Source organism: Eleutherodactylus coqui, chromosome 3 (genome assembly GCF_035609145.1).
Source record: "Eleutherodactylus coqui strain aEleCoq1 chromosome 3, aEleCoq1.hap1, whole genome shotgun sequence".
Lineage (NCBI taxonomy): Eukaryota > Metazoa > Chordata > Amphibia > Anura > Eleutherodactylidae > Eleutherodactylus > Eleutherodactylus coqui.
In genome coordinates this window covers 138999360-139021096 of record NC_089839.1, presented here as the reverse complement: position 1 = coordinate 139021096, position 21737 = coordinate 138999360, and the positions used below count along the sequence as shown (strand labels likewise).

The 21737-nt window shown below is 42.6% G+C and overlaps 1 protein-coding gene across 1 annotated transcript in view; it reads right to left on the bottom strand.

Annotated features, from left to right (window-relative positions):
- Positions 1–589: 589 nt before the first annotated feature.
- EEFSEC (eukaryotic elongation factor, selenocysteine-tRNA specific) overlaps positions 590–21737 on the bottom strand; it is a 194528-nt gene continuing 173380 nt past the window's right edge. Inside the window, exon 7 of the mRNA XM_066596150.1 lies at positions 590–2934. Within this exon, the coding sequence (XP_066452247.1) occupies positions 2750–2934 (185 nt within the window). The 3' untranslated portion in view covers positions 590–2749. The remainder of the gene's footprint in view (positions 2935–21737) is intronic.

Below are 21737 nucleotides of genomic sequence, written 5' to 3'. Positions count from 1 at the left end.
TATGTTTTTTATACTGACTAAAATTCAGCGATAACAAGAAGTGACTGAACAGTAAATTATTTTTTTGCAATTACACGGGGCAATTATCGTTCAATTTCATTTGTTTGAATGAATTTTGAGCGACAGTCGTCCCATGTAAATTGCCCTTTAAAATAGGTCATCAATAGTAGATTGCTGGCTGTCTTACACCCAGGACCCACGATGATCAGCTATTCGCTGGGCTAGTATGCTTGTGCACGGAGCTGATTTTTGAAGGATGCAGACAGCGCCATTCTCACAGCAGTGGCCAAGCTTGGTATTGCAGGTATAACTCTCACTGAAGTGAATGGGTGCTTGGTCTGCAATACCAAGCTTGGCCACTGCAGAGAGAATGGATTTCATCTCTTAAGCAGCAATGTGACCAAAGAACAGAAGTTTTTTGTTTTTTTTTTACAAAAAAAAGTGAAAGATTTACTAAACTAACTTTTTTCTAGTTCTACTTAAGGGCTTCATCTTTTTCTTGATCATGTTTGAGATATATCTACACCTTGATTGGAATCCCCCATGCTAAATTCAGCTGACTGGACAGAAAAGGACGCCCCCCCCCCCCCCTCCCCGTCTATATACGGTCTCGCAGCACTGCATGTCAGGACCAAAACCAAGCCCCAAGAAGAACTGCCTATAGACCTCAGAGACAGGATTGTGTGCAGGCACAGATCTGGAGAAGGCTACAAAAACATTTAAGGTGCCCTGAAAACTCCCAAGAGCTCAGTGGCCTCCATAATTCTCACACAGAAGAGAAACCAAGACATTCCCTAGAGTTTGACGATCCACCAAACTAAAGGGGAAGAAGGGTCTTGGTAAAAGAGGTGATCAAGAACTCGATGGTCATTATTGCTGATCTCCAAATACCCTGTGTGCAGATGGACAGAAAGAAGCCTCTTCAGCAAGACACATGAAAGCTGCCTGAAGTTTACAAAAAAAAAGCCTAATAGACCTTCAGACTGCGGTAAACAAGATTCTCTGCTCTGATGACACCAAGATGGAACTTCTTGGCCTCTAAGCGTTCTGTCTTGAGGAAACCAGGTGCTGCTCACCTGCCCAATACCATCCCTACAGTGAAGCCTGGGGATGGCAGCATCATGCTGGGAGACAGGGAGAACATTTAGGGTTGATGGAAAGCTAAATGGAGTAAAGTACAAAGACAATAAAAACCTGATCCAGAGCGCAAGGGACCTCAGACTGGGCAGAAAGGTCAACTTCCAACAAGACAAATATCCTAAGCACATAGCCAAGACAACACAGTATTGTCTTAAGGCCCATTTAGACACAACAATATCGCTGCATTGTTCTCCGAGCTATCGCAGCGGTATCCATCTCTGCCTGCATCAATTCTTTAGTACCTAATTAGCTACTTAGAGTTATGCAAAGATGATCGCTCAAAACGGTCACTCAAACTGTCATTTGAACGAATTTTGAGCGATCATCGTTCCGTGTAAATGGACCTTTAGGGACAACTCTTTGAATGTCCTTGAGTGGCCCAGCCAGAACCCTGAACCCAATGGAACATCTCGTGAGAGACCTGAAAATGGTGCCCACACATGGTTCCCATCGAACTTGACAGAGGGCAGAAAATACCAAAATCCAGAGGTGCAAGCCCTGTGGCATCAAACCCAAAAAGACTGGAGGTTGGAATTACTGCTACAACTAAGTACTGAGTGCAGGGTGTGAATACTTATGTCACAGCAAAATAGTGGTTTTTCATTTTTAAAAAATCCACAAAGGTTTTTCCCATTCTGTTGTCACTTTGTCATTATGGGGTATTGAGTGAAGAATGATGGGAGAAACAAGGCCACAACAAAACAATATGTAAAAAAGTGAAAGGGTCTGAAAACTTTCTCAATGCATTGAATATGCTGGAATCGGGGAAGACAGAGCATGACTATTCTGTATACATTCAACTTTATATTGTCCAGCAAGTTGAACTCAGCAGCACATTACTGATAATGTGGACACTCACAAGATCAGGAAAGGAAGACACAGCAGAGATAAGCAGCCCCCTCAATAACGATAATCTGATATACGTCACACTACAGAGTTATCAGGGGAGCGCAATCATTTCCTTGGGTCTTCTGCCCTCCTGGAGGATTTCTACCTACAACATCCTGCATTTATTTGTTCCAACTGATGCCAGATTAAAGGAATTTTATTATGTGCATGTATATCTGTAGATCTATATATATGTATCCAACTAAATAAAGCAGAAGGAATTATTTAAGGCAAACACAACATAACAGTATATTCTTGTATAGCCCTTGCATAGGCAGAAGTGTCCAGTCATCAGATGATTAAGGCTACATTCACATAGGCAAACGTGATATCGCGTCATGAAACATCCTTTTAGCCAGGGATACGAGGCGTTTTTCATGCAAAAACGCCACGCATCACTTCTATGAAATTGTGATCCTCCAGCGCTTGTTTCACACACGTTGGAGTATCGGCAAATGTTTCCCATTGAATTCAACGGGAAGCATCACATAGTACTCGCATGCACATCGCACGGCATGCAATGTGTTTGAATGTCCTGTTGAAAATAATGGGCGATGCATCTAAAGGAATGTGAAAAATAGGACATGCAGCGATTTTTTTTTTACCTCGCAGCATTACTGTGAGGAAAAAAATAACACTCATGTGTATGACTCCATTCAAAAGAATGGAGTTCATATTTGCGTGAGTTTTGTGCTTATGTACATGTAGCCTAAATCAAACATCAAGACTGAATCATTTTCTTCTGTGTGTCGAACACATATCTTCTGAAGGCCAAGCTGATGAACACAGGCTGACTGTCCGCTCCACTTTCCTCTTCCTTGGCTGATTCTGTGTCTCCTTTACTTGCTTTGGTCTTCTTTTTCGAAGAACCTCCAAGAAGTTGCTTAGTTTCTGGCTTTACACCACCTGGATGAAAAGAAAACACAAAAGTAATAATTGAATATGTAAAGTAACATACCCGAAAAGATCATCAAACAAGCTTCTTCCTACAGCTTACAAAAGGAACCATACACATCCCCGAAACAAGTCACCCAGAATCTGAGAAAGTAGAAACTGCTCCATGATTGACAATGCCATCCAAGGTACATCTTGTGCCATGTATGCACGCAGTGCTTGACCAGCCAGTTACATACTGCTGTACGAGATGTGAGCACATTGTACATTTGGAAGCCCAGATCCTGGATTTAAATGAGCAGCTTGTAACATTGAGATCCACTGGCAACATGGAAAGGAGTTTGCTGCTCACTGAGCAGATACTTAGTGGGGCAGATGTGGAGGTGGATGGTAGTATGGGATAGCTGGATGAACATGCAGCTAGCTGGATGACATGAGCAGGGGTAGAGATCCAGGGAGGCCAGCCCTGAACTGGCACACCCCAACAAGTTTGCAAAGTTGTCAGATGAGGGTGATGCCATTACAGGGTTAGCACCGCTGCAGCACGACATGGTTAACAGACAAGGTAAACTGCCACAAAGACCTGGATCGTCAAACAATGTTGTCTTCCTGGCACTAGAGTTTGACACATCGTGGATCAGGCTGACAGATTACTGGGAGGGACTGGTGAGGATCCAGCAGTCATGGTACACATAGGCACCAATGACAAAGTTAGAGGTAGTTGAAAGGTTCTTAAAAACAATTTCAGGTAACTAGGAAGTAAGCTTAGGACAAGGACCTCCAAAACCAGCATTTTCTGAAATACTACCTGTACCACGTACCACACAAGAAAGGCAGCAGGAGATTAGGGAGGTAAACAAGTGGTTCCAGAGTTGGTGTACAAAGGAGGGTTTTAGGATCCTGGAGAACTTGGCTAACTTTGCTGTTGGCTACAAGCTCTACTGTAGGGATGGGATGCATCTCAATAGGGAGGGTGCAGCTGTGTTGGGGAAGAATATGGCTAGAAGGTTGAAGGAGTATTTAAACTAGGTACTAGGGGACAACCAGAGAGATAGAAGGAAAGACAGTGTGGGCAGTGACCTGTGACTAAGTAATGGAAATGGAGGTGGACCGGTGGGTGGGAGGGGTATGTATAGTTAAAACTGGCACAATGGCACACATAATATAAAAAATAACCAAAAACTTTTAAACTGACAAATGAGGGGGCTAATGCTAGAAGGTTAACCACTAATGTTGCCTCTGTAAGTAATGATGTCTGAGGAAAACTGCGACATAGTGGGAATAACGGAGACCTGGTTGAATGAAAGCTGTGACTGGGCAGTGAACTTACAGGGTTACAATCTGTTCTAAAGGGATTGTAAAACTAGAAAGGGGGAGGGATTTGTCTTTATGCAAAATCCTGTTTAGAGCCCATATTATGAAAGATTTATGGGAGGGAGATGATGGACAAGTGGAGCCTCTATTGATGTAAATACATGGAGGGAAAAACAACAATAAAATCCTCATAGAGGTTTTCTATAGATGACCCAATTAAATTCATTACATAAAAATCAGATAAAAGCAGCAAAGCTGGAGACAGAAAGACTTATTGCCAAAGAGAGTAACACGAACCCTAAACTGTTCTTCAACAATATAACTAGTTAAAAGATTAATACTGAAAGTGTTGGCCCTTTAATAAATAATGTAGGAGAAATTGTAGAGGGGGGTGAGAAAACAATTTTATTAAATAGCTTTTTCTCCACTGCATTCACAGAGGAAAATGAAACGTCAGATGAGATGCATAGTGATAAAGTAAACTCTTCACTAAATGTCACTTGTCTAACCGAGGAAGAGTGCAGAGTCGTCTTAAAAAGATTAAAATTGAAAAATCGCAGTTTTCCGATAGCATACATGGGTTTTAAGGGAATTAAGGAATGTGATAGGCAGACTCTCATTTCTTATATTTAAGGACGCTATAGTGACAGGGTCTGTTCCACTGGAGTGGCGCGTAGCCAATGTCGTCCAGATATTCAAAAAGTGGTCAAAAAGTGAACCTGGAAATCACAGGCTGGTAATTCTTATTTCTATTGTGGGTAAAATGTTTGAAGGGTTTTTTAAGAGATGCTATCCTACAGTACCTCAAGTAAAATAGATTTATAACTCCATATTAGCATCGGTTAATGAGAGATCGTTCCTGTCAAATCAACCTGATCAGCTTCTATGAGGAGGTGAGTTCTAGACTGGATCAAGGAGAGTCACTGGATTTTGTGTATCTGGACTTTTCAAAGTGTTTGATACTGTGCCATTACTAGTGAGGTACCACTGTGGGCAGTATTGGAAAAGTCAACATTACTAGTGGGGTACCACAGGGGGCAGTATTGGAGGGGTTACTAGTTGGGTACCATAGGGGGTGGTTTTGGTCCCAACTCTTTTTAATATATTAATGACCTGGTAGAAGGATTATATAGTAAAATATCAATATTTACAGATGACACAAAACTATGTAAAGTAACTAACACAAGAGAAGACACAAGGATATTGAATGAGGATCTGGATAAGTTGTGGACTTAGGCAAAAAAGTGCCAAATGAAGTTTAACACTGATAAATATATGGTTATGCACATAGACAGAGGAAATACATGTCACCATTACACATTATTTTTGCAGGAGACCAGGCTGTCTGATTTGGCAGCTGTATATAAGGCAAAAAAAGAGTTGAGGTCAGGTCCTTCCTATTGGTCTCTTGTGGGTGAACTGTATAGCAGAGTGGAGGTCCTTTTTACCGCTTTCCAAAGTAGGAGTGACAGCATATCTGGCAAGCAAAGTCCAATAAAGTTTTATTCCCCCATAAATGCTACGTTTCGACTCTCTTGGGGTCTTTGTCAAGCTTTTTAAAGCTTTGGTTGAATGCTGACGAGTTACTGAATTAGAAATGGGAAGGTGCCTGATCTTAGATGTCCTCATGAAGGGACAAAGACTAAGACTTAACATCTATAGTTCTCAGTCAAAAAAGGACAGGAAGAGTCTCTTCAGGATCAAGCCCTACCTCCTTACCAGCTGTCAAGTTGTCTTTGGAGGGGATTTTAACAGTCACAAGGGCCTGTTTTAGGAGAGGCATGAGAGGCAGACAGTAGACTTTTGACTGCGTTGAACTTAATAGCATAGCTAGTGAAGCTCGTCTGGTGGATGTCCACATCTGGCATACTCCAGACCACGAGGAGTTCACCTAATATAGAGGCAGGAGCAGGTCTAGAATAGACAGGTTTTATTTCAAGGAGGATCTGTCTAATAATGTTTAACTGTGTAATCTGTATGTTTCAGAGACCCCTCGAATGGGCAGAGGTCTGGGGAGACCAAGTTCGTCACTCCTGGAGGAAACAGAGATAAGACGGTTCTCTTGAGTATTTTCTACAGAGACGGGTACCATTACTGGATCTCTGTAGTAGAAAGTCAGAGTGGTGGGAAATGTTCAAGAGGAGGGCGGCAAGGTTCTTCCAAGAGTTCTCCAGTCTCAGGTGCCTGGACATGTACAGCATATATCGGGGCCTGAGGTGGAAACTCGAAAATCTCATTTTGACTAGAGATAGCCGCGAGGAGATCTCGAGGATAAAATCTTAAATCAAGAAGTTCCAGTACAACAGACACACATCCATGGTTTTTAAGAAGGATTTCGGGAAGTAAACTGTAGGATGTCAGTGAATAGTAAAGTGGTCCCTGAATCGATCCAGATCAGGGATTCTAGAGGTCATCAGATCCTACTACTCGCAACTCTTGGGAAAGAGAGATCTAGATTCGGATGAGATGTTTGCTTTCTTGGATGAAACAGTCATTGAGCCGTCTCTTTTGATGTTTTAACAGAAGAGATCAGGGAAGAGGAAGTTAGATTGCCGATTGATGGGCTATCAAGGCCACTCTTAGGGTGGTAGCATACGCTGATGTTCCGCTCCTTGTGTCTTCGAGAGGGGAGGTGACGTTTCTACTGTCAGAGGTGGACCACTACTTGGAGGCATCAGGGATAAGTGTGAAAGTCTCCGATTAGGAAGGGCGAACCCTATGTTTGATCTCCCAAATACTCTTCCGGTGCTCCAGACTTCGGCATGAAAGAATAAAGCAATGCAAAAATGTCTGCACTCACAACATGTGTATAAATGATGACTGTGTTGGGAGGGGGGAGGGAAGAAAAAGTATCTCAAGAAACACCTTTCCCAGCAGTATAGGCATCAGCTCAATCAAAAAAGCATAGTATCAGACGATGTATTCATGTAATAAGATATGTATAAAATGTATATAAAAAATACATACAGAAAATGCAACGCATTTTGCCACCCTTCATCGCCTTTCTCAAGCATGGAAAGCATGGATCATTTCCTGTTTCAGTGACCCTTTAATACAGAAAATCAACAGGTAGGAGTCTCCATAGGCTGGCCTCAGCTGGCAGACCTCTCCTATGCGGAGTGGGCTTAGGGAGCATACAGAAGTCTTGGTGGCAGGAACCGCTGCAGTTCATTTCTAGCTAGCCTAGTGGTTAGGTTCCACATCTGGAGTGCACGGTGCTTAATCCTGATGGAGCAGAAAATCCTTCCCGTGGATAAGGTATGCAGGAACACCTTGGGTGACCCGATGTGGGTACATTCTGTGGAGTAGCTGGGCACATCTAAGGATTCTCTACTAGGGAGAGGGTTTATTTTTCGTTACGGACAGTCTTTTTTAAAATTTCTAGAGTTGGGAAAGTATAGACAGGATAGGGAGAGGAGGGATAGGATAGGGACAGTTTCTCTGAAGGCTCACACTGAGGGGTAGATTAAGGACAGTCTACGGTGAATTAGGGAAAGAATAGGGAGACCTTTTTTTTTAAAAAAAAGAAAGTACATTATCATGTCTGTGCCCGGATAATCATCTCCAATCCCGGTGGGGGGCTGCGAGTACACCATGAAACTTTTTGTTTCGGTTTGGGCAAAATGGAAAGAAGTAGGGCTGCGGGTAAGCTCACCTTAGGCTTTCAGGTTATGTGAATAGTGTACGATATGTATTTTGGCTTATTGGAGTTTACTATGTGTTTGTATATATTTATATAGTGGCGGTTTGGGTGGTAGGTAGGTTGGGTGGGGAGAGGGATTCACGCCTTTAACCATAGCATGGCACGTCCTGAACACTGAATTCTGTACATGGACTGGTGGAGCGGGCGTGGCCCCCAGGCTGCAGCAGGCACAGTGTAGTTTGTATTTAAGAAAAAGCAAAACCCTGGTGTGGCTTGGCACATTCTGAACTTTGAACTCTGGGCATGAACTGAAGCAGTCATGGCTGAAGCTGCACTGGACCTCTTTGCTCCCCCCCCCCCCCCCCCCAAAAAAAAGATATATATCTATAATAATTATTTTAGGTAGTTTGGTTGTATGCCAGTTGGCTTAGTTTTTATGTTTGTATGTTTTGGTTAGTTATTTATGCCATTGACTAATTTTTTTTGTTTGGTTTCAGTACATTTTGGCTGAACCTGTAATTTTAGTTTCTATAGCTTTATGTTCTTTTAATCTCAAAGAGTAGATCCGCGCCACCACACAGGGATCCGAAATGGAGAATAAGCGTTTTTTTTACTCACCTGGTGCAAAGCGGGATCTCCACCTCAGGGAGAATGACCCGCTTGCACCGATGATCCCCGGTCACCTGTAGAACTATAGATGTTCTTCCTGTGCAAGATCCCCAAGAATCCTCAAAAAGAGGAGATGCAGCAGTGGGAAAAAACCCCAGTGGGTATTGCACCACACAAATGGGGAAGAAAATAAATACAACTATAATAGAAAAATCCTCCTGCGCTCTTTTTCGGGGTTTTTGCAATCCAATAAGGGAAACTAAAGACTTTTTATATGTTATATATGTTTTTTACGTACAATTGTACAATTAAATATATTTTCCCTATTGTGGAGACTTTATAGTTTTCCTTATTGGATTGCAAAACCCCCGAAAAAGAGCGCAGGAGGATTTTTCTATTATAGTTGTATTTATGTTCTTTTAGGTATAGTGTGTTCTATGTTTAATATGTGTGGGTGTGTGAGTGTACAATGGTGGGAGAAACTCCGGTCATAGGTATAAACTGATTTTTACTTTTGTTTGTGGAGCATGGACCATGCGTGAAGGGCCTTATCTTGCTGTATACAGTTATATTATTGTTACAGTTTCATATTTTTGTTATGTTTTCTACTTTTCTAATAAAAGATACACATGCCTTTTTTACAAAATGTTTCATTTTTTTTGTTAAGCAGCTTATATATGTAGACTGAAGCATAAGCTTAAAAGGAAATTAATATTTTCGTAAAATCTCACCTCTATTAGTAATGAGAGCTCTGATAACTCTTTTTAAAAACTTACCAATGCTCCAATCTTCTATGTGGACTCTAGACCCGGCATCGCATGCGGCTGTGCAGCATGACATGAAGGAGCTATTTACAGAGACATGAAGGAGGTATTGGTAACTGTAGCAACCTAACAGGTATTCCACTTACCCAGACTGCAGCAGTGGTCCAACGGCGGCAGTGCAGAGTCTGTGACCTCTGTTCTCTCCCCCGGTGTCTGCATGTGCCGTCCTGTACGCAGTGCAGATGATGAGGGGAGAGGTCAGCGGTCAGAGACTCAGCAGCAGTAGCCGCCACCGGATCGGACTGCAGCTGTAGGCTGGATGAGTGGAATGCATGTAGGGATGGTGCCTGGCCAGAGGCCAATAGGGGTTCACTATTATTACTGGGACTACTATGAGGGTCACTTCCTACTACTTGGGCATATATATAGGGGACACAAATTACTGGAGCCACTGCTGGAGGCATCAATATAGGGGACATTTACTAGGGGGTCACTATTACTACTGAGGCCACTATGGAGGATCCTATTACTACTGGGGCCACTATATGGGGGACCCTACTACTACTGAGGCTGCTATGGGGATCACTATTATTGGGGCCACTATGGGGGACACCATTATTAGTACTGGGGAACTATTATTACTGGGGTCAGTATTGCTACTGGGCCCACTTTAATTACTGGGGGTGACTATTACTACTGGGACCACTATAATTACTGGGGTCACTATGGAGGACACTAATAATACTGCAGCTACTCCTGTAGTGACTATTACTACTGCAGCCTCTATGAGGGAGGGGCGGGGGGGGGGGGTCACTATTACTATACAGTCTTATAATTACAATTTGAAACACAGTGCTAATCATGGTAAAAAGTAGGCTGCGCGAGAGTGGCCTAAGGCTGATGTGGCCCTAACTGAAAATGAGTTTGACACCCTTGCTATAGGCTATAGACTGTAGACGAATGTGTAAAGTAACTAGACCAAAGCTGTAATACTATGCTTTGTCTTTCTTTGTAAATTAGACTACCTTGGTGCCCTTAAGAAGTGGAGACATTCATTTTTTCCATTATAATAATGTCTTTTTTATGGCGATAACATGAAACTTGCATTAAAAGTGTTTATAACAGATAGAAGTTTGGTATGACACTCATTTCAGGGCTAATGGCCATTTTCAGAGGAAGAGTTGGATGTTTGTGCTGTGTTCTCATATTCCCTTTAGTATCATTCATCTCTATTCTTCTTGGCTACTTCTTGATACTTGGTTGCGCTTTCAACAGACAGACGAGAAGACGCAGCAACTGTCTAGAATTGCAGAGCCGTTGGGTCAAGGAGTAACCGTCTTGGACTCTAGCTCTTCTCTTTCCGATAGGAGAAGACAGAACCCAAGAAGTATACCTGGTGCCGCAGTCAGCTAAACCTTCGGTGTCACATAACCTTATCTCATACACTTAATCAGCCTCGCCGCCCTCATCGTGGAACTCTGATAGGCATTCCTATTCCAGAACATGACAAAAGATTCCGATGCTCACGATTTGCTGGAGACAGGAGGTCTACGAACCCAGGTGATCTGCTCAATTACAGAGACATGAAGGAGGTATTGGTAACTGCGTGTAAGGGTAGAGGCCTCGGCTGTTCTTGCTAGTAGTGTTAGATGTATATTGAAACAAACAGCAATTAACCCTTTAGTGTTAAGACAATGCAGCATGTTTTCTGCCTCATCTGTAAAGGATATGGCTCCAACTGCTTCTTAGTCTTAAGTTTCCTTATTACAATACAACCATACATGCAATACCATTCTGCCCCATTAATTACATGCATAAATGATAACCGCCCGATATACATTATTATTTTATTTCTAAAAACTACAATAGGCAACCAGCATATACTTATTGTTATATATACATTTCCCAAGCAACATTTTGTTTGCATGTAATTCACTACTGTGAGACTTACAATCCAGTATATGGAAACATTGACTATTACGCTACCCTCACACATGCATTCACAAAACGCAGTGTTTCAAATGCATGCTACAGCACTTTTTAACACCCCCCCCCATCATTGTAATGGGTGATGAGGTGCGTTACCAAGAGCTAAAACGCACAAAATCAAGTCATTAGGAAAGCTGCGTTTGAGCGCTAGTCTGCGAGGCACCATTGAAATCAATGGAGGCATTTTACTGCGATTCATGCAGCGTTTCACATGCCGTGCTAATTGCGGTAAAATGTAGGCTGCGCGAGAGCGGCCTTATATGAACACCACCGGACAAAAGTTTTAGAACACCTCAATTTTTCCAGTTTTTATTGATATTTATAGTTTAATGTCACAAATGTACTTTGAAATGAAAGCAGAGAACAAACAAACAAGTTAAGATGAATAAAAATAATTTGTTTCACCAAATTACATCTAGATGTCTTCCCAATCGCCCCGTCCAACTGATATAACAGCTTTACACAATTGAGGCATTCTTTCTACAGTTGAATTCTGATTTTGTAAAAAAATATTGTTCCCAACATTGTTGCAAAAGTTCCCACAAATGTGCTGCACTTGTAGGTTGCTTTGCTTTCACCCCTTCTGTCCAGTTCATCCCAAACAAGCTGAATTTACATCTGATGACTGTGCAGGCCATTCTATTCTTTCTAGCCTACCGGCTTCTTATTGTTGTCTTAAGTAGTTCTGACATAACCTAGAAGTATGTTTTGGATCATTGTCTTCCTTTAATATGATCCACTGTCCGACTAGGCGAACACCAGAAGGTATTACATGGTGTATCAAAATGCTGTGGTAGCCCTTTTTTCCAGTGTGCCAGTAATCCAATACAAGTTGCCAACTCTGGATCCAGCAAATGAGCATCAGAACATTAGGCTTGTTCCTCCATGTATGACAGTTGGTGTCACACACTCGGGAACCATCCTTTCACCTATTTGACGGCGTACAAAAACCCTGCAAGATGTACCAAAGAACGTCACATTTTGATTCATCAGTTCTTAGGACCTTCTTTCACTATTCAGTAGTTCACTAGAGGTGCTGCTAGGTCCAATCAATCTTCGCAGCGGCTTTCCTACTGATACTCTACATGTTACACCTGCAGAGAGAAGTCTTCTCTTCACAGCTGAAATGAAAAGTGCATTTAGCCGTGCTTGAAGATTTTGTGCTGTGAGGTGCTGATCAAACAAACTGTTGACTCTCAAAAACATCATTTGATTGTGTAGCGCAGTGTTCCCCAACTCCAGTCCTCAGGGACCGCCAACAGGTCATGTTTTCAGGATTTCCTCAGTGTTACACAGGTGATGTAATTATTGTCAGTGCCTCAGACATTTCCACAGGTGTTCTTACTATAGGATATCCTGAAAACATGACCTGTTGGTGGCCCCTGAGCACTGGAGTTGGGGACCCCTGGTGTAGCGGACTTTGATCTACCAGACCTCTGCCTTTCAGAGTTTGCTCCAGTTTCCAAGTGCCTTTTGATGGTATAGGAAACTGCACTGACTGCCACCTTGGCTTCTTTGGTAACTTCTCTGTTGGACAGACCTATGATTCTAAAGGCCCATTAACATTGGACGATTATCGCTAAAAATTCGGGCCCTTTTAGGTGATCATTAAAATCAAGCTCACCTAAAAATCATCACTCACTTTTATTAGTCGTTCTCCACGGGAGAGTGCTGATAGCATTGTTTCCCCATGGAGAACAAAGGATCTGAGGGCAGATAATAGCCTAGGGCAATAGCCTGTGTTCAGTGAAGGCTTGATTTGCATATATAATTGGTATTTAAGTAGCTGAGTAGCTACTTAAATACCAATTATTCTTTATGCAAAATAATCGCTCAAAGCTGTCTCTCAAACTTTGAGCAATTATCTGCTCGTGTAAATGGGCCTTAAGGGTTATAATCGTTTGTCTGTCTTCTTTGGTTAATTGCCTTTTTCTAGCCATCATGATAGCAATGTGCTCTGTCCTAAAGAAAAAAACTGTCCAAATTCTGCCCCAGAGAGTGTTGTAATGTAGTCTGTTCCAACACTGGTTATATAGAAATAGAGGGTTTGAAAGTAATGTACAAAAGTAGAAATAGTTTGCATCCAATTTCAAACCACAATTTGCTTTCTGTGCTGCAGAGCAGCTATCCTTGATGTATTACCTTTACACTTAATGCGCACACATCCGATTTGCATATTCCCTTTGCCTAACTGCACAGGATTGGTTGAGGGGCTTAATACTATTGTTAACATAGTGCATATTATTCCCACTTTTAACTTTATGAATTTAGTTTTATTTTTTCAATATGTATTTTTACTGGTAGTGTGCCTATTGTATGCGGCATGCTATCAGCGCAGAAATTATGTTCATAAGCTTGGTAAGGGTTCAGGACATCAGTAAAGGTGGTTTTGCATCTGTGTTAGTAGTTCCGGTCTCCTGCTCCATTCGGGGAGCAGGGAAGGGGAATTTCCTGGCCGAACGTCTCCTCCTTATGACGGAACGGCGCCAAACGAAGCCCATTGGCTATAATGCGTTCCATTTGCTTCCCACTAAACTGCCCAGCTATTAGCCAGAAGGTATTTTGTGACGGATCTGCGACGGAACGGAGGTTCCAACACAGATGTGAAACCACCCGAAGATATTACTGCCTTGGTGAATTGTTGGGTCTAGCATCACAGATTTAGTATTTACAATATCCACGAAGCATCTCTTTTGTTACAGATCTCATTGACTTATAAAGGGTTGGCCATATTTTCCTTCACAGACTAACAACCAGCCTCAGCACTGCACATACCGGTTGCAGCTTAGAGGGAGATCATACCACCAAGCTTCTATTTGTGTACATAGAGATACAAAGTTTCCCATGTTGTTTCCAAAGTGGTCCATTCAATCAATGCACAGTATTGCGGTCCCACAGCTTTTCACCAGGTAAATGGCATCGTAGCCCAACAAAACGGTACAGAACACTCTCTTTTCTCTGTGGTGCCGGAAGGTCTGTGGGCCGTCTTAGACCGAGCTGCTAAAAGCTAGTACCCAAGAGCCAGACGCAGCCCAATCTGACTTCCATCTCTCTCCGTGGAATTCTTGCGTTACACGATACATGCCTGACGTTCCTTGAGAGCAAGGAAATGAAGGGAAATAGATCTGTCACTGAAGACGACATTGGCTACTTAATAGCTGGAGCTGACGGGTATTTTTAGATGGAAGTCTTGTTTAACTTACATTACGGTTTAATCTCTGCTGAACAATGACTGCACCGACTTGAATACACAGTGAAGAAATCTCTGCCATTAATTAAGTCTTGGCTGCGCCGCTCAGTCAGAGAAAACATTAATAGATTTTTTTTTGTTTCCGTTGAACAATTACTTTATTTTGTTAGCGGATTAAATTTAGAGGAGTTTGTGTCATAAAGAACGAAATGCAATATCCTGCCTATCTCTATGTGTACAAACACACGGCGGAGGAGAGCACGCCTTCAGCTCCACAGCGGCAGTCACTCTGTGATAATAAAGACGTTACACGCTCATCAGAACGCACAGAAATCTTGTTCATTAGACCAATGTTGGCTGTGGGGAAGTAGCCTGATAATCGTTAATGAGTCATTCCATGTCAAGTGATCTAATGCTCCCCACCTTCATATCTCAGATTTTGTTCAAAATTTGTGTATTACACGCACGTGAAATCAAAAGAAATTTCCCAAAGTTCCAGGTTTCTACAGCTAATGGTTCCTGAGTTAGACCCCCTGTTTAGGGGTGCATATACAACAATACATTTTTTTAGCTATTTATAAATTTGGAACTACGTGATCATAAAAGCTAAATATTGGAGGTCCTGCACAACTTTTTATGCCAGGTTTATTGGTACCATCGAGAACTTTCCTGGTTCCAAAGTTATCTTGAAAACTTTGCTGGAAGGGCGCCTCAAAATCTGTCATTCTCCATGGATTTTAAGCTTTGCACGTGCATAAAAACCCCCATACAGAAAGGATAACCACACCATAGGTGGCACTGCAAAATGAAAACTTACTGATCTAATAGAGAAAACAATTCTCTTTCACATAGCATCAGTAAGGAAAAAAAATTAAGCGGACTCTTTTTTTCCCCTAATAATTAAGCTTGAAAAGTGGTAACTTTTATAGTCTTTGTATACAATGACATATTTGATGGATTGCTGTGAAGTGCCTGTAGGTCTTCAGGAGCTAAAAATTACCGAGAATAGTGACTACCACTAGTATAATGCATGGTACAAATATCAGGTTTGTATCACCTTTTGGGTACAGTGGCCCAAACCCTGGCCCAAATTTCCTTCCATGGAGAATGACAGATTTTGAGGCGCCCTTCCAGCAAAGTTTTCAAGTTAGCTTTGGAACCAGAAAAGTTCACGATGGTACCATTAAACCTGGCATAAAACGTTGTGCAGGACCTCCAATTTTTAGCTTTTATAATCACGTAGTTCCAGATTTATTAATAGCTAAAAAATGCCATTTTAATCATTGCTGTATATGCACTTGCAGAGACCCCCTAGACAGGGGTCTAACTCAGGAACCATTAGCTGTAGGAACCTGAAACTCTGGGAACTTTCTTTTAAAACTATGTGCGTGTAATACACTAATTTTGAGCAAAATCTGAGATTTTGTTTTAGACCACTTAACATGGAATGATTAATACAAACATTCATGCCCAATCATACAATTGCATAAATGGGCCTTGAGACATGTGGCTCATCCTGTACAATAAATGTGGGGCATCATAACGCCTTAGTGATGGAGCTTTTTTTTGTTTTTCTATTCAGTTTTTTCCTCACCCCTTTTAAAAAATCTTAAATCCTTTATTTATCCATTGATCTCACTGTATGAGGGCTTGTTTTTAGCGTGAAGAATTGTATTTTCTAATGTACCATATAATGTACTGAAACACTTTTTAAAAATTCTAAATGCAGAGAAAGGGGAAAAAAATGAAATTCTGCTACATTTCGGTGCGTTTTCTTTTTACGATGTACACACTGCAACAAAAATGACATGATAACTTTATTCTATGGGTCAGTACGATTACTACGAAACCAAACTTATATGGTTGCTTTTTTTTGCTGTACTACTAGTATTTTTTTTCAAAGATTTCATTTTTTTAAATTATTTTCTGCCGCCATCTTCTGCGTGTAATAGCTTTTTTTATTTTTTCCGTCGACATAGTCCTGCAGGGGTCATTTTTTGCTAGACGCCCTGTAGTTTGCGATGGTACCATTTTGGAATACATACGACTTTGATCGTTTTTTATTGCATTTTTTCTTGGAGACAGGGTGATTAAAAAAGCGCATTTCTGGCATTCTTTTTTTCTGCTAATGCCTGCTGCATTCCGCCATTGCATTAACGAAGGGGACTCCACTGCTGTTACATTTGTTGGACTTGTGGTTGCTGTAACCAATCACACATTTTACCAGTGAAATCCAGGAGAGTTAGCTTCATCTTCAGCTGCACGTACTGCCATCTGGCACTTCCCTTAGCGCTATTGGCTGAGCGTGGTTGCAAATCACAATATTGTATTCATATGGTATTTAATATTACAACCCATAGACCACAGATAGACCTGTGTCAATGAGTGAATATGACAGGAAGAGCCCTCCAGCATTTACGTACTGAAATATTCCGTTGGTGATGAGTTGTTTTCGTCCACAAGATTCCTTTTCACTGGATGTTTTCCTCGATCACGCCATTCACAATGTACTCTCACAACGTTACACGAGAACCCCCCCGTGGCTGGCAGTGAGGCCCCGGCTAGTCCAGCACTGATGACCGGGCCTCACTGGAAGTCACTCACATCACTCGATATTCCCATCTAATGTGGATTCACACTGAAACTGATCCACGGAAAACTAGTCACAGAATTCCATGGCACTCTCCGGGGTCACAGGATAATTTCCATACAGGGAAGTGCTAATTGTGAGAGGAACAGGGCTCAGATGAAGGGGCCATTCAGTGTATACTCTAAAGGAGGGCAAAACCACCAAAAATGGCTCCACTCCCTGTGCTGGTCATCTCATCATTGAGAAGGACTCAGAGACTTTCTAGACTTTTGCCATCTGTCAGTATAGTAGGGTGGCAGGACCCTCTGGGTGGTTCTATCTCACTTGTTAGCTAACACAGAGCAGGTTTTCATAGTTTATAATAAAGGGGGACGAGGTCAATCTGAACAGCTCTCTCTCTATTCATGAGCCCTCATGGACCGGCTCTATAATATGCACACAATGCCAGATAGACCGCCTCTATGGTATGTACGCAAAGCCGCATGGGCAGCCTCTATGGTACGTATGCAAAGTTACATGGGCCGTCTCTAGGATACATACACAATGCCACATGGGCTAACTTTATTATATGTACACTATGCTGCATAGGCTGCCTCCATGGCACGTACGCGAAGACATAGGGTCCGCCTCTATAGTATGTACGTGAAGCCACATAGTCCGCCTCTATGGTACGTACGTGAAGCCGCATGGGCCACCTCTATGATACATACACGCTCACAATCAATGTACTGTTTATAGATTGCAGTATGCTCATTTTTCCCAGTAAACTGCAGCTCTATCATCTAGATCCTTGTTGACTTGACATTTTTATAGTGTTTACTGTGATCAAACTAGGCTATGTTGGACCCTGTTAATGCAGTGGCTATATGAGCAGGCTGGCTACATTCCAGTACTAGGACTTGTCAATATGAAGAGGGGATCGTGCCGTACTTTACTGCAGCAGGACGGTCCAGGAATGACTGACTGTTATCTGCTGCACAACACTCCACATCTGAAGTGGGTGCAAGAAGAATGCCAGCTGCGCTCCATACTCCTAACTTCTCCCAGATATATGCTACTTGAGACTGACCCCCGTTTCTGCATTGTTTGGTCCTGTGTCACGCTGGCCTGGAAGCACATCCCAATCAACAGGAGTGGGAAGAGAGAATGGAAGACAAGTGCTAATAAGATGGTGCAGGGGAGAATGGAGAGCTTCTTTATTGAAACTTTTATGCTGCGTACATTGTGCACAAACAAATGTGCAGCTTGCTTTCAAATGATAAGGAGATTACATTTTTCATTTCTTGAAATCAGGTTTGTTCTCCGTTGTCATCACAACAAAGCGAATTAGGGCGAAGAAAACCAGGCATCTCCTTCTTAGGACCCGGGTTCTTCACAGCACAGCTGCACAGATACTTAATATTCTCAAACAAGCCTTTGATTGCCTTTGATGCAACATGCTCGCTTTTACTGTGGCACAAAGAGAGGAAAATGCGGCGTGTTCTGATGTCTTAATGTTGCTTAATACCTTGTTTAACCTTCGCTAAGCTCCTTAAACGGTGGGAGACGAATTGGTGGAAAACAAATAGGCTGCGAGAGGAAAAAGGATTTGCGCACAAGAAAATGCAAAGATACGCACGCACAACTTTATGTCGTACTTCGACAAGTTGCTAGGGAAATATTTAATGACTTAAGATATTATCGCCACGTGTTGCGTAGGATGGGCTTTACACGAAACGAGGCCTGAGAATAAAAAGTAGAGAAGGACATCGGTCTGGTGTTTACCCAATCTGCCGGGCGACATCTGCACACTGTTCGCTCAGTCCTACTGGTAAAATAGTAATTTCCAATCTCCGAACCACAGAGAGTCCCTAAAACCCTACAGGGGCACGATCCCCGCCATAATAGTGACAGCTCCCTGTGATGCATCTTTCTAGGGAATCACTAAAGAGGTTGAAGGGAACACAAAAGCGTCACGGGATACACCATATGTTCTATGTAGAGACCAACGGAACACGTTAAACCATCAGTAGGGATCATTCAAGATGGCCAGATCCTACACAGCTTTGCCGCACGCCTGCTCAGCACCTGCCCAACTTAGGGAAATGCTTAAACAGAAAGCGTCACCTAGACTTTATTACTAATTAAAACCAGATGGTGAAACATTTTCCACTTTCTAATCTGTTTTAATTTTATGACATAAAATTTTATTCTATCATCTGTACATGACTGTGGGGGCGGCCATCTTGTCTGAGCTGCAGTTGGTTTGTTTACAAATAAGCTTTATAGCACAACTCATTGGCCATAGACACAATGGGTAGGAGGGGAGCCATTGACTTTTATGGGATAATGTTGTGGGCATGCTCTGTGACCTGTGCAGGGAGGGGAGGAGGTGAGCTGTGACTATTGTGAATGGCAGATCCTGTGTAATCTATATATAGGTGTCACCTTTCATTGTAATCCTGCCAGTGATGATAATGAGAAGACAGCAGAAAAGTTTCCTCCACAGAACAGGCAGTGTCCAACTATTATTAGGCTTAGTGGTTTATGTGCAGGGAGGAGAGGAGGTGAGCTGTGACATCACCCATTGTGAATGGTGGATTCTGTGTTAGCTGTATCTAGATGTCACCTCTCAGTGTAATCCTGTCTGCGATGATAATGAGATGATGGCCGAGAGATTTCCTCTACAGAACAGGAAGTGTCAGGCTTAGTAGTCAGCGTGAGAACTGCAGGATTTTAGGATATTTTTAATGTAGATTGTGGCATGGAAACATAAATTCATTAAAAAAAATCTCCATTTTTAAAAAATATTTTTAATACAAAAACTTGATTTACACAAGAGGTCACTTTTTGAAGACACTTTCTGTAGTGACCTGTGGGTTTTCCCTCTCCCTTTAGATAAAAGATTGTAGATATAGCTCAAAATATCACATGAGTCTATAAGAGAAAGCGTGACACAGGCTCATTCACATGAGCGTAGCGATTTTTGGTCGTCTGTGTCATGGCCACAGCGCGACTGAAAATCACATTAGCGGTGCACAAAATTGCCATCTGTGCGCCCATTCAGACGGCCCGGGTCTGGCGCATATGCGCCACGCACAGATTGCCCTTGGGCGGGGGCAGAAGGTTTAGCTCTGCCTCACCCTTTCCACCCCCTAGCTGGCTTTCGGCAAGGGTAGGGGGTGGGGCGGGAGCTAGTGTGCTAAGCTCTCACCCTCTCTCCACCCCTTGCTGGCTGCCAGCAATGGGAGGGGGCCGGACGGGGCGGGAGCTTAGCAACTCCCACCCCTCCCATTGCAAATAGCCGGCAAGGGGGCGGAGAAAAAGGGGTGGGCGTTTAGCACCTATCTGCAGCCCCACCCCCTTTCCCTGCCGAGAACCGGGTAGGGGGCAGAAAGGAAAGGACTAATCAAACGCTAGAGCCGTACCTGTGCAATCTTATTTGCCATCTCCAGAAGCCTCATGTGGCACAGAGTGTTAAGGCAGCAGAAATGCAATTCTAAGCTCTCGCTCATGACCTGAAGGTTGCATGTTCAATTCTTGATTGGTTCAGGTAGCTGGCTCAAGGTTGACTCCTTTTTCCCAGGTTGGAAAATTGATTACCCAGCTTGGTGGGGGGTAATAAATAAATTACTTGAAAGGGCTGCGGAATAAGTTGGCGCTATACAAATGACGAGATTTATTTATTTATTGTTATGGTTGGCTGGACTACCTACTAAAAGCAGAATACGCCTACAATAACTTCAAACATAGTTCCACAGCTCAAAGCCCCTTTTTTGTTAACCTTGGCTTACACCCAGTATTTATTCCTGACCTTCCTTGTAATACTGCTATTCCTGCTGTTACTCATAGGCTGGCAACCTTACGGGACGTCCAGAAAAAAATGAATATAGGTCCTATAAGAGTCCCAAGAAAGGGACAAAAGAGACGCAAAGTCTCTCCTACCTTTTCGGCCGGGGATAAAGTGTGGTTATCCCCAAAGTTTGGCCAATAAATTCTTGGTTCCTTTCCCGATTATTGTGAAGATTGGGCAGCTGGTCTTCCGATTAAAACTCCCTGGTAACCTGAAGATTCATCCGTTTTTCCATATATCGCTCCTAAAGCCTTTTAAGGAGAACCCTTTTTCCGGAAGAAATCAACCTCCTCTCCCAGTAAAAGTTCAGGAGGAGTACTTTATGGAACGAATTCTGGATTTCAGGATTTTTTGGGGTAGGCTACAATACCTCATTCAGTGGAGGGGGTATGCACCGGAGGAAAATTCTTGAGAGCCAGACTGCAACATACATACTCTGAGACTCACAGGAGAGTTCCATCGGAGGTATCCGGGAAAGCCAGCCACTGGGATGTCTGGAGGCCATCATAGAAGAATACTCACCATTCCTCTGACTATGCTACCTTTCTGCTCCTTTATACCGCAACTGATACTTACCCGTTACCGACCCTGGCTTTACTAACCACACTATCCATCCGCTCAGGTTACAAGAGACTCTGAACCCACACAGCATTTTAACACCATGCGATTTGCATGTAAGTGCAATGAGCATTTTTCCCTTGCAACTATTGGAAGCGCATACAGCTTTTTCGCTTGTAAGAAAAATTCACATACAGGAATGTGATGCTCTAACCCCGAAATGCATCATGATCGGGGTAAAATCACAGGCTTAAGAGCCCAATATCAGTCTGTTTTTCTTCAACCAATATCGCACTTGCCTGTGTAAATACAGCCTTAGTCGCAGA